We start from the raw sequence: 17858 nt of genomic DNA on the forward strand, positions 1-17858 counted from the left end.
AAACTTACGGGACACGAACAGCTGTTTGTAACTCGATGTTGGTTTCACGCGGGACACAAGCGGCGACCGCTCGGTTGAAAGTCTCGTGCTTGTTTGACCCGCTCACCACCGTGCGGGTATTTCTAATCTCCGTACAAAGTCGTTGCACTCCCGGAGGATTTTCTTTGAGAGTCCGCGGATCAGTTTACATCGTAGTTACTTGAAAGCCTGCTGCGTCTCATACGGGCACTAAACGGTGCCTCGTGGAAGGGTATCGGATGCCGAGGGGCCTGACAAAGTGTTGGTATTTGACGCGCTGGGAATGAGAACGGGTGTGAACAGCACAAAGCAGCTGACAGACACAAATAGCAGCTAGCAGCTGAACATTTAACTGCTGATGGGGAGACCAAAACAGAGCATTTACAGAGCATTTACGTTCCCCAAACTTCCATCAAGTCATCCCAAGTTTCCCCAAGTCCGAGTCAACGTATTCAGATGTCTTGTTTTGTCAGATCAACAGTCTAAGACAAAAATATTTTGATCAGTTTTTCACTCTGAAGTCCTGATTTCGACAAAAGGTTTTGTGACGCAGATTTCATGCATGACGATAAGTTCCCTTCCCATCTGTCAAACAGGTGATGTTGGCGGAGCTGAAGGGGACGGAGGAGGTTTACGCCGTCAAGGTTTTGAAGAAGGACGTGATCCTGCAGGACGACGACGTGGACTGCACCATGACGGAGAAGCGCATCCTGGCCCTCGCCCGCCGACACCCCTACCTCACCCAGCTCTACTGCTGCTTCCAGACACGGGTAGGACCACCAAACAGCACGCACGCATGCAGGTGGGACGGCTCATCTCTGTTTTCTCTGTCTCAAACCTCTCTCTCTCTCTCTCTCTGCAGGACCGTTTGTTTTTTGTAATGGAATACGTGAACGGAGGAGACCTGATGTTCCAGATTCAGCGATCCAGGAAGTTTGACGAGCCTCGCTCTCGTTTCTACGCCGCCGAAGTCACCTCAGCCCTCATGTTCCTGCACCGCAACGGGGTCATCTACAGGTAAACCGCCCCAGTAGTTTAATATGTGTTTCCAGCAAAGGACTGCTTTGGGAAAACTAGAAAGCTAGAAATATCAAGTCCATTCTTCATAATATTCAGATTCTGTGAGATTATTTGAAGAACTTGAGGACTATTGAGGAACTTCACAAACGATTGTCTCACCAGGAACATGCTAGAGGGGTGCATGACAACATGTTCGACACTTTAATTGCATTCCGCGGTGATTCTCACATTTGTTTTGTTTTTTACTTTGCATGCTCACTGCATGCGAGTCCAACTGTTATGGAAACCAGATGGTGCTAATTCCCTCTGTCCTCTCAGGGATCTGAAGCTGGATAACATCCTGCTGGATGCAGAGGGACACTGTAAGCTGGCGGACTTCGGCATGTGCAAAGAAGGCATCAAGAACGGAGTTACCACCACCACGTTCTGTGGCACACCTGACTACATCGCCCCGGAGGTGAGCTGATACTATTACTGGGTTAATCACTTGGTAAAGACAGAAACAATGTCAGAAAATATTGAAATATATGTACGCACCAAGTCAACAAACAGTGTGAAGATGTTTTGTTTTGTCAGACCAACAGTCTAAAGCTAAAATTTGATTCTATGTTTATTATCATAGAATTCTTAGAAAACTAGTAACAACTCTGAATATTTCATTATTTGAATAGTTGCCAATTAATCTTCTTATCAATCAAATAAGTGATACATTATTCAGTTGTAGTTACTTGTATATGGGGTACGAATATTTTCATTACGTATGAAAACCAGCAGAATGACTTTTATACATCCATCTAAAACATTTTAGGGACCTTTTTCAGCTAACTTTCCCTTTCCTTTTTTGTTACTTGTTGTTTTCATTTATTCCATTTTATTTCTCCTTTACTGTCCTTTATTTCATCTATTTTACCTTCTTCTTTTCCTCAAATAGGTACAAAAATAAATAATTCTAAATAATTATTTTCTTCACTTTCAGTAAACTAAATGTTAAATGCAGTTTACTCCCTGGAATGGATTTTACCATCCTGACGTGGCTCCTTAATAATTTAAGTTTTTCTTCCATCACATGTTTTATTTCCTTCCTTAAAAAGAATCTGTGAAATATCTTTTGTGTTAAGCCACCAAGAGGGGATGAAAATCAGAATGTATTCTGTTGAAATGCCAATTTGAGTGTTTGATTTATTGTGCACAAACATTGCAGAGGGGTGATGTATCTCCTGCTTGTTGGTCGTCCGAGAACTGTGTACCGGGAGTTTTCTAATCGAGTCCTTGTCACCGATGGGCCCGTGTTACAGTGTTTCCTGTCCTCCATGTTGAACCCTGTCCTGTTGTTGGATCCAGATCCTGCAGGAGCTGGAGTACGGAGCCTCTGTGGACTGGTGGGCTCTGGGGGTGCTGATGTATGAGATGATGGCCGGACAGCCTCCCTTTGAAGCAGATAACGAAGACGACTTGTTCGAGTCCATTCTCCATGACGACGTCCTCTACCCCGTGTGGCTCAGCAAAGAAGCTGTTTCTATCCTCAGAGCGGTACGAGTCGTCTCTGCGGCATGAAACACGACATTTTCTTTGTTCGATTATTAGAGTTTGTAGAGCTATTCAATTCTCTTCAACGGTGCACATCCTGTTCCTCAGCAGGCGTCCACGGCAAAGTGAAAATCACTTTGAGTTTGGTGTTCATGTACTTTTCAGACTTTTCATTAACAAAATATTTCTGTTAGACAAAACCTTTCCGGTAATCATTTAAAAGAAGATAAAAAAATAAGTGAGTTAAAAAGTTAAGCAACTAATTTCCTGAAAAATAAATACACGGCGAATCTTTAAAAACCCAAAAGGTCGTTCAACAACATTTACAAATCTTCTGAAGGTATGTCCAGAATTATGAACAACTCTTTTTGAATAACACAAAAAATATAGAAACAAATTATTTTGTTTGAAAATATCAGATCATAAGAAATATAACTGCGAACTAGTGAAGTTCTTAATGTCTGGTTCACGTTCTATAACTTCAGTGAGGAGATTCTCATCCCCAGCTTTTGTTTGGATTAGATAACAGAACTGGGAAACAGACAAAAACGAATGTTATATTGTTTTTATCCAGATGGTAAATTAAAAATTAAAAAGAGGACTCTTGAAATACATCAGAATGCATTGCTTTTTTTTAGGGGGGGGCGTACTTAACACCTGTGACTTCAGTCCAGTGATAGCACACAAGAGGCACAAACTAGGCCCAGGTTAACTGTTGTGGCAACACTATTTAAAAGGCTAGATTTTAATGTTAAAATCGAGTCGTTTAAATGCTTTTGGAACAACAGCTCCATGTAAACTCGAAGCTCACCTCAGCCAGATGCAGCCAGGTGTCAAAATGGTTGACTTCTCACCTTCAAATTGCCGGGCTGCACGACGACATGGATGACTGTGACCTCCAAACAGGTTCACTTCATGCTCCCTGTTGTCATTCACGTTTCTATCTGTCAGAGCTGCACACAACAAATGAAACTCATTCTGAGTGCACTCAACACGGAGGTGTTACGCTTCTCTTCGCTCTGATAGCAAGCGGAATCACAAAAAGTCAGTCGAAGAGGTTAAAGCAATAACAATGCGATCATAAAAACCAAAGTGCTCTCACAATACTGAACAGACAGCAGAACAAAAGAGACTCGGCTTTCAGTCGCAGTAAATAACACCAGCACTCCACTGACCTGTTTCATCACTCTGCCACTACGCCTCTTTGTTTGTGCCACAGAGCCATTAATGCCTCGCTCTATTATTAGCACTGAAATGCTTTTTGCTCAACCCCTCGTGCCGCTTTCGGTCCTCTTCATTTTATGGGTGAAGCCACAGCTGAGCGTCCTAAAGGGGGTTGGTTTTCACACGCGGACCCGGCGGCAGACATCAATCTGTGGGCGGGCACGACGTAAGCGTAATAGGTGGCACACGTGAGTGTTCGGGTCAGGCCGAACACTCACGTTCTTTCTATGTATACGCGGCATAAACGACAGTGAAGTCTCTTACAGTTAATGTAGGTCAGTGGCCATGCAGCCTACCCGGACTGCAGACGAGCAAATGAAACGCAGATATTTTTGCCAAGATCTGGACGAGATTTCTGTCCAGCAGAGCGATATAAGTAAAAATGACACACACATTGGTGCTTTATAATTTTTTTAAATATACAAGGTCTATTTAGATTTTTTTTTTTAATGCACACTGCCACCTTTTTCCCATGCAAAGTATAGCCTACATGTCTTTGAATAAAAAATGTTAATATGTAGCCTCCCTAAAAAACGCTTTACGTTCCAGATTAATTATGAATTGTGGTATAAATATATGTGCGCTTGCTCTCCTGTAACTTGTCTCACACACACACAGACACACATAGTTAGTTTAGAGAGCTGCATTCGTTTTGACAGGCTGTTGTGTTACGAGGATTGATCTCACATTGTCCAGCTTCCCATTGGCTTACTTACTCTTACACTCTTACACTTACAAATGAACAGGAGACACTGACTGAGTTTACACTGAGGGTTAAGTTGCTAAAACGGATTTGAAAAGTCCAGCGAGAAAGTTGGTGTGTGTGTGTGTGTGTGTGTGTAGGTGTGTATGTGTGTGTGTGGATGTGCGTGTCCCACAATAAAAAAAACATGATATTCCACACGTGCTTATGTTGCAAGACAGAAACTGGATGTGCTCCACTTACGACCCAGAAAATATGTATGATAATAAAACTGATTTCTCCTGGGGAGTGAAATTCCTGCACGGCCCCCCCCCCCCCCTGGAGCCGGCCCATAATGCTGGTGCAGTTTTGAAATCTAAAAAAAGTGTGTTTTTGTGTGTGTTTGTTTGTTGGTTTGTGTGTAGTTCATGACCAAGAACCCAGCCAAGCGCCTGGGCTGCGTGGTGAGCCAAGGCTGTGAGGAGGCCATCAAGGCCCACGCCTTCTTCAGAGAGATCGACTGGGTGCTGCTGGAGCAGAGGAAAGTCAAACCGCCCTTCAAACCCCGGATTGTAAGCAACACGCGACACGAGCACACACTCATGTTTTATGAACTGTGAATCACTGTGACACAACTGTGAACTGTCGGTTTCCATGTGTTCATGACATCCAAAAGTCGCTGCAAGAACACTCTCCTCTTGTGTGTCCACAACACATTTAGTAATGGGAAAGAAAGGAAATGTTAATAATATCAACATTTTTACTTTGTGGTTGTGTTTGATTTTTGGTTAAGATAATGTATGGCTGCTTTGTGTAAACACAATGTTAAGCCCGGATGCATTCAATAAGATGCTCTTATTTTGTTAAATATTAAAATGATCTTTGTGGACATTTTTTTTTTTACATTCCTCAAAGTAAATTATCAAAAGGTTATTGATTTGTTGGGTTTTCCACGAGTTTTATGTTACAATTATCCAGTATTTCACAATAAAATGCAAAAAATGCACAGATAAGAGAGGACAGTCTCTACAAGAACCTTACTGAACATAAATAAAGATGAATAATTAAATACCACTGGGAGGAGTATTTCTGGAGTCCTTCACAGAGAAGGCAGTGAGTCTCAGTGGTCAGAAGGTGTCGCTCTAACGTCACTTTGGGAGCACTAGATTAAAGCGAATGTTCCTCCTCTGATGTCTTTCCCCGTGTGTGTGTGTGTGTGTGTGTGTGTGTGTGTGTGTGCGTGTGTGTGTGTGTGCGCCTCTGCAGAAGACCAAGCGTGATGTGAATAACTTTGACCAGGACTTCACGAAGGAGGACCCCGTGTTGACGCCGACGGACGAGGCCATCATCCGACAGATCAACCAGGAGGAGTTCAAGGACTTCTCCTACTGTGCGCCCGATGAGACGCAAACCTAACACACACACACTCACACACACACATATCCAACAACACTAAACCTGGCACGCATGTATGCACACATCGCTGACATTCATACATGTGTAGAAACATAAATCCCTTTACAAAACACACACACACACACACACACACACACACACACACACACACACAGCCACTCCTCTACTTTTAAGCTATTGGTTGTTGTTACTTTTTTGAATATTCTTTACTTGCATTGTGTTGTTCTTGCTGCCTGGGTTTATTATGAATATAAATATGAATATGACTATGAATATACACAGCTGCACACGCTCTCACACACACATTCCCACGTTGCACACTTTTAATGTACATTTAGAAACACTACAATCCCAAGTTTGACTAACACAAACACGCTCACTGCACATGCTCAGACAACCGAAACACATACACACACACACACACACACACACACACACACACACACACACTGCTTCTCTCCCCCAGCACCAGGACTGTGCAGTGGGTGCTGGGTGCAGAGGCCTGTATATATCGCCTGTGTTGAGTGGCTGTATTGTGTTGGTATTGTCTGCTAGTAAAGGAGAGTCGTGGCGCATGGACAAGCACCCTACCTGTGTTATTACTGTCCTTATTGTGGAGCAGTTAGGGCCAAATATTTGTGCAATACCCTCACTATATATTTTATTTGTTTCTTCAAGTGTTATTTTTGTCTTTTTTCTTTTCTCCTCAAAATGTGTGGGGTTCATTTGTGTGTGTGTGTGTGTGTGTGTGTGTGTGTGCGTGGTATGATTGAACCCTTGTGCTCATCATGCTGCTGTCTCGTGTGTACAAAGTGAATGTCGAGCTTACGAGTTACAGGCTATGGAACTAATTATGTGGAGCAGAGCGTTACAGGCGGCCTGTGTAGCAGCGTAAAGCCAGATTTCCAGCTATTTCATCCATCTGCTAGTTTCAGTGTCCCGCCAGCAAGAATGTGCTGCTGGCCCGTTGGGCGTTCTTTTTTCTTCTTTTTTGTCGTGAATGTACATATTTGTATGTGCGAATGCGTGATTTTTCTTTCTCCCCGTCAGTGTGTGACTTTCCTCAGTATTTCCATTTCTATAGTTACCATCAGTGTTTTCGGGGCCCCCCTCCCCCCTTTTCCTTCCCCTCTCCTCCAAAGCACCAATTCCCCTTTCCTGCCTCCAGCACCCGTCTCACTCAGCCAAAACCACTTGCTTTTCTGACTTTTTGCTATTTACAAGAATGGCTTTTCATTATTATTGCTCTCTTTCTTTTTTTTTTTTTAAATTATAGTTAATATTATTGTAAAGTGTATCTGGAGGAAAACCTTTGTGTATAATACTAATAACTATGCTATCATAGGTCTGTTACAGCCGGGCGAAAAGAAATGTGGGAAACCAGCAGCTGAATTACCTCTCATTTCCAATACACACACAAGCAAAACACCACATACAGACTCTCTCCTTTTGCCTCCTCCCACTTCTTCTCACTCTCTTTCTGACAAACACACACACATGCACACACACACAGAGAAGGACTGTTGTCGCGTGTACTGTACAGTGATCTGAAGGTGAGCTGGTTGCTCTGTGTGCAGTAGAGTCGGTGTGTAGTGAAGCTTTGTGCACCCAGGGGTAGGGCTGTTCCTGGTCACACTATCTTACTCTGTGCCAAAATGTAGTGCAACAGCCGGGCTAGTCCCGTCTGGTCTGATTCCAATAAAACACTGAGCTGTCTACATCACTCCCAGACTCCTCTGTGTCGTCTTTCCTCCCCCTGTTTTTCGTATCGATTCTCTTCCTGCTGCTGTTCAGAGGCAGGTCTGTTCTGTGGGATGCTTCAAAATTTGTGCGAGAGTAGAAGGAAGTGAAGGGGGAGGGGGTGGAGAGATGGAGGGAGGAAGGGGAGGGCTTGGGTTATGCTTTTCCTGGCCGGCTGACCTATCATCGCGCTCATCTTTAGAGGCCCTGCAGGTGATGCACATGCGGAGGGGAGAGGAGACACTCGCTGTTGAAGTCGTCTGTGTGGCGGGGGACCACTTGCCTTGTGACATTTGGCACCACTAATTGCCTCTCTGATTAATCAGACTACCTGTGATGGTGTAAATTGTAGCGCGGAGATTCCCTGCTGCGCTGTGAACTCCTACTGCCTCCATCTCTTTTATTCTGAGCCAACTTTCACCATGACGCCGGATCGTGACGCCTGCTGGACGCAATGACAGCCGACAAGGAGAAGAGAAGGTAAAGCTGCGTGCGGCCGTAGGGCAACTTCTATTTTTGGGCTGTAATTAAGTTGTTTCTGGTTTGGTTAGTAACTGGGATGTGGCAAGCCCAAAAGATGGCGTTGTGATGCCACACTAGGCATCTAGAGCACTTGATTCTAGACCACAATGCAATGCTGTCCTGGCCCATCTGCTCATAAGTGACGGCAAATGAATAAAGCAAAAGAAAAAGTAACAACACTCAAAGAAAAAAAGAAAAACTCCAACAATCAAAATGTTAAGTAAAAGTTCAAAGTACTAGCTGTAAAAGTTTGCTCTGTAAAAATTAAGAGTAAGCAAGATTACATCAAATTGGCGATTTTGTAATTTTAAGCGTGGTCTTGAAGTATTTCATGCTTCTCTACAATTCTTAACAGTCTCATCAGATAATATGAAAATGTTTCCATCAAGCGGAAAAAGCATCTTCCTGCAGTTCCTGCACAGTTTATGTTTTGGAGATACAATGTTTTTAGGTCACGATGAAGGTAGAATCTGAATCAAAGTTATAGCTATTGATAAGCAAAATGGACAGTAAAAAGTAAGCACATGCAGTATTGCCTTCTGAAATGTAGTGAAGTGAACTGAGGGTAAAGTTCCTCAAAGAGTCTTTGAGTAAATGCACCTCGCTTTCTTGCATTTTGACTACATTGAATTTCTGGTAGAAAATCATTAAATTAATCTTCATAGCACCAAAACAAACACGACTACGCATGTTTATTAAAACAGAGAGTTCAGTTACAATTTCAACTACGGTATCATACTATTGTGTTAGTATCTCTTGTATGTACATATAAGGACATGTAGTAGTAATGCAGAGGAAGTTTATAGTGACTTTATCGTACTTTTTCCTCTGCAGGGCGATTAGCCGCGAGGCCGCCAGACGGAGGCGACAGGTGGAGTCTGAGGTGTTTGAAGATTTGTCTCGCCTCCTGCCGCTCCAACCGTCTGTCCAAGCTCACCTGGACAAGCCCTCCGTGATTCGCTTCACCCTCAGCTACATACGCATGCACACGCTGCTCAAAGGTCATCACACACAAATCACACACTTTAAGAGGGGGGTTGCAATGATCACACCATCACTGCTCATAGGATGTATCAAAATCATACAAAACTAGCAAAAATACATTTATTTCAGGAAAAAAAAGAAACCGAACACACACATAGTATCTTACACAAAATTCATATTTTTTTGATAGCAACCTTCTGAAAATGTTGACTATAATAGATAATAAAAAAAAACATTATAACAATCAATAAAACCGCGTACTCTCTTGCACTGTTTCAGGGGAGACTTGGACAAAAGCAAAGGCTGGTCACAAAGTAAAATGCGGGCGAGTGATGAACGGTGGAGAGGAACGTCGCGAGCGTGACGGAGGACGTGAGGAAGAGGAGGAGGAGGAGGAAGAAACAGAGGAAGTCGAGGCCTCGGAGGAGACAAACCTGTACCTGAGGATCCTGGAGGGATTTCTGATTGTGTTGTCCACTGAGGGAGACATGATCTACCTGTCTGACAACGTCAACAAGTACATGGGCTTGACACAGGTACACACACACACACACACACGCACACACTTACACACACATTTCTATGTGAATGATGTGTAATGGTATATTCTCTGACAGAATGAGCTGATGGGACACAATATTTTCGAGTTTACTCACCCTTGTGACCATGAAGAAATCAGAAATAATCTACATCTAACAGCAGGTGTGTGTGTGTGTGTGTGTGTGTGTGAGTATCGAGGATTGTCGGCAGCAAGAATCTGTGTTCAGATTTGGTTTTGCGTTCTGTGTTTGTGTGTTTCTTGTGAGATCGTACAGATTTGAGCAGGTTTTTGCCCGCATAGCTTATAAAATGTGTGCTTGCTTGTTTTTTTTAGAGGACGTTTGGTGCGGTGCAAAGAGACACTTTGTCATGAGGATCAAAAGCGCTCTGACACACAGAGGAAGAAGCGCCAACCTCAAGTCAGCTACGTGGAAGGTTGGTGAGAAACAACACCACACGAGGTGGTGATGATCACATTCATACGTGTGATCTAACGCTCGTTGTTTTAGGTTCTCCACTGTCAGGGCCGGGCGAAGGTGTGTGTCGGCCCGGCCTCAGTTTCCTGTCTGCTGCTCACCTGCCAGCCTCTGCCCCTCTCACACACACTCCTCAGTGCACACACCTTCACCAGCCAGCACAGCATGGACATGAGGTTCACGTACTGTGACCAGAGGTGATTTACACGAATGCATACTTAACTTTATTTATTTACATATATTTACATATATATATATATATATATATATAATATATATATATATATATATATATATGTAATACTGTATAATAATAGCACAACTAACCCATTACAATTTCACACTGTGCAGCCAAACATTAATAAAACCCACTTTATTCTAAATTGTAGTTGGTAGCTCAAAGTTTTACAAAGATAGAAAATATGTGAGGGCTGAATTTGTGTGGAAATGTGTATAAAATGATGCACAGGACACCTTGAATATTTCCATTTGATTGGAAAAGCCTTTAAAAAACATGGAGTCTTACGGTTTAATATTTCTGTCAATGTAAACTTCCATTTTATGCAAAATATGTGATACTGTGAGAGTATTAAATAAGTCCCTTCCAGCTACTAAATTGGAAACTAAACGAGAAAACTTGAGGGAACTTGAGGGATCAATTTAGCGGAACAAAGATTATGAAATCATTTAGAAGTGTAGCTGTTCCCCTTTTTTACATTTTAGACCTTTTACTGCATTATTTCAGTGAACCTTGTGGCTGCAGCAGAATAAGTCAAACTAAGTAAATAAGCAATTAACATCAGTTGATGCTGAAAGACTAGTTTATTTTGCAGTATTTTTTTAATGGATAAATAAACATGAAACAAAAATTGTTAAATATGAAACAAATATTGTTTCTTCTTGGTGTTTTTGCAGAATGACTCTGCTTTTAGGTTTCAGTACCGAGGAGCTGCTGGGCCGTTCCATCTATGATCTTTGTCACACAATGGACATAAACCATTTGACCAAAAATCATCTCAACTGTAAGAAGTGATGCACACACACACACACACACACACACACACACACACACACACACACACACACACACACACACCTGTAGATATCTCACATCTCTTTCTCTCTCTGCAGTGTGTTTTAAGAGTCAGTCGGTCAGCGGTCAGTACCGGATGCTGGTGAGAAGTGGAGGTTACGTTTGGGTGGAGACTCACAGCGCCGTCATCCCCGGCAGCCAACCGTCCAAGTCAAGGCCAGGCGCCCACCAGCCGCTCTGCATCCTCTGCGTGACCTATGTCCTCAGGTGTGTTTGTGCCATTGCCAAGCAACATTTGTGTGACTTTGATTCATCTCAAAGAAGGTTTCAAGTCTTTGCAGGTTTATTTTCCTGCTTCATTGAGATTAAAGGCATTCAATGCTTGTGTGAAGGGCTGTATATTAGGCTGCAACTTCTGATTACCTTCATTATGCATTGTTGATTACTTTCAGAACATTTCACACAGTTGTTATGTCAATTTACAACTATAAAAAACAGAGAAAAGCAGCAACCTGACTGTTTGCTTGTGTTGTAGGTGTTTTACACTAGAGTCTTGTTATTTATAAATGTTTTAATGCTATATTCATATGTGTCTCACAGTGGTGTGGAGGAGCCGTCCTTGCAGCTCTCTGTGGACCAGATTGTGCACATTTGAGCCGAAGCTTGAGTCTGAAGAACAGTCTGCATTCTCGAAGAAACATGATCGAACTTTTATTAAATATAGAAAACTTTCTTCTTTCTGTTTTTTGTCGACCACTGATGTTTCTGTTTAGTATTCGCTCTGAATATTTGAACTGTGAGAACTATTGAGACATGATTGGGAAATGATTTTACATTTTAAGTTTCACAGACAAACTTCTGTCTTCCTTATATGACAATTGAAAGCTTTAGGTGTAGACTGTGGTTGACAGACAGTTGAGAGCGTTGTGAGAGTTGAAATATGTCGCTGAAAGCGAGCGGCGTGACTTTTTCCTGACCTCTCTGGGCCTGACCTTGCTTCCTGTGGGGTTTCCTTGTCTGACACGTGGGGTGACATCTGACTGTCAAACATAATGTACATACACACACACACACACACACTCACAAACACACGCAAACACGCACACACACAGTCGATATAACAAAATACGCCTTGTGCTGATGAGGAGATGTGAGCAGACGTAAGTCACAGCCACAGCTTCCTGAAAGAGACACTCGATAGGAAAGTTCTCGTGGGAACTCTTTAAACTTTTTACCTTTCGGCTTCAGAATACACACACACACACGCACACACACACACACAGTCTCTTTTTTTCAAGTTTCAGTTCTAGTAGTTTTACTGGTGTGAAACTGAATTGGAAAAAAAGAAGGAAGGAAATGCATGATGATAATAATTATGACGATAAGAAAGTTCAGAGCTAAAAGCACATAATTACTTATTAATTGTTGAGAAAACACACTCCTTTACAAAAATATAGCTGCAGGGGAATGTAAAATTGTACAAATTTGAGGTACTTTTCTTGAGTATTGCTACTTTATACTTCTACTCATATTCAGAGAGAAATTTACTTTTTATTACATTTACGTGATACAGTTACAAGTAACTCTGCAGACCCAAAACATATGATGAGCTCTTGATGCATTATTAAAGATTCAACGCTCTGAATTCTATATTGAGCACCTTTAAGTACATTTTGATTACAAAAAATACTTATATACTTCTACTTAATAAGTGACATTTTTAATGCAGGACCTGAATGCACCTGAATATTTCCCGACCACGAACAGATCATGAAAAAACAAATAAAACTGATCTCTGAATCATCAAAATCAAAGCTCACTGAGTGACTCCTTTGCTTTTCTAATGTGCATATTGATTTTACGTTATATAGTCATATCTCCAGCCTCAAGGGGCTTTTCAATCTGCACATGAAACAACTCCCTCTATTCTCAGAGTGAATTTTGATGAAAGCTTCTGTTATTAATGTGGGTCTTTGTATCCTTTTCTAATAATATGTTGACTATGTCCAGGGCCTACAGAGGGTAAACCAGATATCTACTTTTGTTGTTGTTGTTTTTTACATCAAATGGAGGCAAGTCATTTCTTATTAAAGTGATTTGTTTTCTACTCTGCTCTTCTGAGGACATGGTAAACGATCTTTATATACCTGTATTTTATAGACAGCTTCAAATTACTATACAATTTGCCATCATTTTTTGGTGAACTGGTTGCTTCCCCTAAATTAAAAATAAACAATCTACTAGCATCTAAACACATAGAGTTGGAAAGATATGTTTCTTTGCCAACAATCCAATACAATGCAGGTGGATATAATGTACACATGTATAATTTCACACACTTAAACAGATACATCTGTTTTAGTTTCATTCTGTATTGATATGAAAACAATGGACCTTAGTGGATTTGTCTTCTCACTCTCACAGTCAGTCACAACATGAGGGGAAAGACTCTGCCACCATCTAGTGTTTGAGATGAAAATCATCAAGATCGCAGTCCTGATTGATTTATCATTTATATTTGAGTGAAAACAATGGGGTATACAATGAAGCAACCCTGGAAAACAGCATTTGTTTCCAGGAATGTCGCCTCAAACAGTTTGTAACTGCACATATATAAATATTGTAATACTTTCATTAGTGGTCCATATTGCTCAATCACTTCGACGACTTAACTAACATGAAGTTATTATTTTGTTATTATTATATTTGCTCATCAGCTCCTCTTTCCGAAAAAATAAAATATGTAATATATGTAATATGAAAATTACATATTATACATATGCACCTACAAATTACATGTACCGACATAAAAAAAAAATAGGCAGTGAATAAAATTAAGTAAATCAATATTTGTAAAAGAATCATGAACTTGTTTAAAAACCCAAAGAAGCTGAAAATGAAACCTTTGCAAGATAGAAAAAAAACCTCCACCAGCTATTTTAAATTGGGATTTGGCAGAACTGTAGCTGAAAATAGCCCATCAGTCAGCTTTTTTTACATCCTGCAGTCAGGTGACTACTGTCAGTTCAGCAAAACTCTCAGTAAAAACCAACAGCTTCTTTGTAGAATCAGCATAATGTCAATTTTCATCATTTTTATGTATTTTGTGCGTATGTTATGTATTTTTCCATTAACGTCCGAATTAGAGATGTTATCATAACTCTATGATCATTCAGTTTGGAAAATACAATTCGTAATACTCGATGTGTATATACTAGATGATATATATTATATTAATATTAATAGAAGATAATTTGTTTTTTAAGTTTGTGTTCTTTGTCCTTGAATAACTCAGTTTCCGCGGATCCTTTACAATAGAAACATACTATGCTTAATGGTCCCTGCTCTGCCTTTGCTTACAGTTTATTATCAATAATCATTTTATCCAACCATGTGACCATCTAAATTCTCATTCATGAAGTCACGGCAGATATTGAGCTTTAAAAAGAAAGTGAAAGGAAAGATGTTTCTTCATTAACTCTTCTCTAATCTTTCTCAACACGTTGGATTAGTTTAGATCTGCTTGGTTGCTACCGTGCCGATTTCCAAGGTGACCTTGAAATTCGTGTACCTGCACGTCGTTTCTGAAGCCCGATGACTCCAGCAAGATCGAGTCTGAGGCACATGAGGGCAGAGATTGGAGGTGGAAGAGGTCACGGTGGTGGTGTGAGGGTTCAATGTAATAGTATGAGCTTACATTTCAAATGAGCTCAAGAGACAAAAAACAAAGATAGGAAGGCAGTCCTCTAAACTCCCATGTGACTCAACTGAAAAGGCCTTAACCCCCATAAGCTCTTCTTTTACACTCCTCTCCTCCCCCCAGTCACACCCCCATGGTGGGTGTTGTCAGGCTGTCAGCCAATGACACGACAGTGCTCACCCTTTGAAACACAACCCTGATAAATCAGTGTCAGTTCAGGAGTGTACAGATAAAGGCTGCGATAGGGCACATTACATGAATAAAGATTAACAGGAGGCGCACAAGCAGGGAACTACTGGGTTACGAAGGAGTGATTGTGTACTTATAATCAACGGCAATGAAGTATCACATGTATTTGATTATCAAATGACATTTATTGGTCATTGTTCAAATTGTGTAAGATATGAGGGTATATCTAGATAAAGAAAAGTCGTCAGAGATAGAGTTGAATGGAAGTGTCCTCTGCTGCAGAGTTCAAAGTTCTTCAACTGGATCGTATGTGTGTGTCTGCTTGAGATCCAGTTCAACAACCTCACACAGGATCTTTGTGGCAAATGAACATACAGGCGTATGAATATTCACTGTGTACCTTCTGGTTTCATTTCAGGATATCAACCGTTAAAACGCAATCGAGCTGCATGTCTCTTCAGTGCACAGAAAACACAATGAGGAAATAAGCACTATCGTTATAGCATTAGTAAGAGTGAAACCTTGCCTTGACTGTGTGCCAGATGCAATGGACAACATGGTTACTATTGATTACTTTGTGCATGATACTGGATGTTCAGACGTTAGATTTACTGCTCGACTGCACCAAATCTGTGCATTTACATATTTAATGTATGTGTGTAAAAAACACACCCAATTGAGTGAAAATTAAATGTTCTTTTCATGTTGTGTAATCATGTGTTTGTATTACTGTTTAAGCATATTGTACCTGCACCCGGGGGAATAATCTAATCTTATCTCCCGTACAGAGTCCACAGATGTAAGCCCAGGTCAGGGCCTTCATTCAGATGAGCTCAGCACTAAGATTCTCTCTCTGCAGAGCGACAGGCAATGTGTGTACATGTTGTGTATGTGTGAAATAATAGGTACATGCGATGAATGCATGTTCCTATTATCATAATTATTATAATAATGGATTATTATTATAATCCATGAGAGCCACGCTATCTTATCTGTTCCCAGAAAATGTGGAGCGGATGCTTAAACATGTAACCACACGATTGGTCAGTTTCACGAGAGCTCAAGAGGTAAAGGTTGCTACCGTGCCCACGACTTCAAGGTGACCTTGGAAGTTGTTGATGAAATGTGTGTCCCTGCATGTTGTTTCCCGAAGCCTGATCACTCCAGTAAGACTGAGTTTGAAGATAAGAGGTGGTGTGAGGGTTTAATGTCATACTAGTCTGGCCTTACGTTTCAAAGCAGACACAAAACAGGAAGTCAGTCTCTGTTCCTCTTCACTCCCGTGTGGCCCATTTGCCAAGGCCCTTGTTTCAAAGAGGAAAGAATAATTGTATCAACTGCAAATATTTATTCTCGCACTGCATTGTCAGCTACTGACAGAGTGGCAGATAATTACAGCGCATATTTACTGATCCTTCAGTGTCGATGCAGCAACTCTATGAGGCTGAACTTCAAAAGCTACACAAAAGCCACAATGACGATGCTGATGTGCAGCTTGTATTATGTCTACAATGTTCACCATCTTAATTCCGAGTGTTCGATTGTCAACATTTCCTAAATAGCACTAACCAGTTGATAGGAAAGTTATTGTACATCGTCTGGGGGGGGGGGGGGGGGGGGGGGGGGGGGGGGGGGGGGGGGGGGAGGGGGGGGGGGGGGGGGGGGGGGGGGGGGGGGGGGGGGGGTGGGTGCCTTAATACGCGTGTATTAAGGCACCATAGCGTACACACACATCTATACGCATACATTGGTATTTGTTAAGTTTGCTTTAAATCCTGTTTTAAGAAAACCTGACATACAGGACAAGGCCTTTGTAAGTGCTATGATAACGCTCAAGAAGAAGACAATAAGCTCCCCTTCAAATATTCTAACATCTTCTAGATGGATTGACACATTTTGTTGACATTTGCGGTTCTCGGAGGATCAAACCTGCTCCTCTGACTTTTCCTTCCTGTGCTTCTTCACATTTGTGGTTTTAAGTGACATGTCTCAATTGGATGGATTGCTATGATGCACTTGGTACATTCACGCCCCCCTCAGGATGAATTATAATAACTTTGATGTTCCTTTTTCATGTACCCCTGAACACTGTGTCAGTAGTTCTTGGTTTCAATGATTACAATTTAATAGCACTTAAAAGGAAAAAGTCCCGAAAGCAGCCTGTAGGATTACAAATGAAAGGTCATACAAGCACTTCCAAGAATAATCTTTTATGGAGGATGTAAAGAATGCTAACTGGTCAATGGTGTCAAGAGGAGGACCCAGATGTGGCACTCAGTATATTCATGAAATTATTTATGGTCAGATTTCCTTTTTTGAAGGTCAACCAATATGTATATTTTTCAATGGCAGCAGTCAATTATTTGTGATCAGAGTCACAGACTGTATATCACCAGATCGACCACCTCATTAATTGTTGCTGCCCATAAGGCTGCACGGTTAATGACTGATGCAAACACAATGGGCCTTTCTCACTCACTCCACAGATTCGGGAACTGCTGATGACAGCAGGCCTCAGAGATGCAGAGATGCTCTGAACAAACACTGTAGTCGTTGTTCAAAAGCTAATGAATGACCAAGCAGATGCACTTCATATCCTACAAATTTAATGCATATTTAAACTATGTAAAGTGTAAATATTATATTAGTTATTCATATTAACTGATCACATGAAGTTATCCACAATTCTTTAATACAGTATCACAACCCTAAGATTGCTGACCGTGAAATTATTATATATAATTTGACTTTTCATTGAATTTCAATCATAGACTGAAATTAAATGGC

General features: G+C 41.3%; 2 protein-coding genes across 2 annotated transcripts in view; both read left to right on the forward strand.

The window, feature by feature from the left end:
- prkcea (protein kinase C, epsilon a) overlaps positions 1 to 7603 on the forward strand; it is a 31189-nt gene extending 23586 nt beyond the window's left edge. Inside the window, exons 10-15 of the mRNA XM_034559122.1 lie at positions 615 to 788; positions 881 to 1035; positions 1357 to 1495; positions 2380 to 2568; positions 4897 to 5043; positions 5738 to 7603. Of these exons, the coding sequence (XP_034415013.1) occupies positions 615 to 788; positions 881 to 1035; positions 1357 to 1495; positions 2380 to 2568; positions 4897 to 5043; positions 5738 to 5887 (954 nt within the window). The 3' untranslated portion in view covers positions 5888 to 7603. The remainder of the gene's footprint in view (positions 1 to 614; positions 789 to 880; positions 1036 to 1356; positions 1496 to 2379; positions 2569 to 4896; positions 5044 to 5737) is intronic.
- Positions 7604 to 7851: 248 nt separating this feature from the next.
- Positions 7852 to 12831, forward strand: epas1a (endothelial PAS domain protein 1a). Its single transcript, XM_034559123.1, has 9 exons — positions 7852 to 8107; positions 8984 to 9150; positions 9413 to 9669; positions 9751 to 9835; positions 10008 to 10108; positions 10183 to 10346; positions 11065 to 11171; positions 11281 to 11449; positions 11783 to 12831. The coding sequence occupies exons 1-9, from the start codon at positions 8082 to 8084 to the stop codon at positions 11835 to 11837; spliced, it is 1131 nt and encodes a 376-aa protein (XP_034415014.1). The 5' UTR covers positions 7852 to 8081; the 3' UTR covers positions 11838 to 12831.
- The last annotated feature ends 5027 nt before the right edge of the window (positions 12832 to 17858 follow it).

The sequence above is a fragment of the Cyclopterus lumpus genome, chromosome 19 (genome assembly GCF_009769545.1).
Source record: "Cyclopterus lumpus isolate fCycLum1 chromosome 19, fCycLum1.pri, whole genome shotgun sequence".
In the NCBI taxonomy this organism is placed as follows: Eukaryota; Metazoa; Chordata; class Actinopteri; order Perciformes; family Cyclopteridae; genus Cyclopterus; species Cyclopterus lumpus.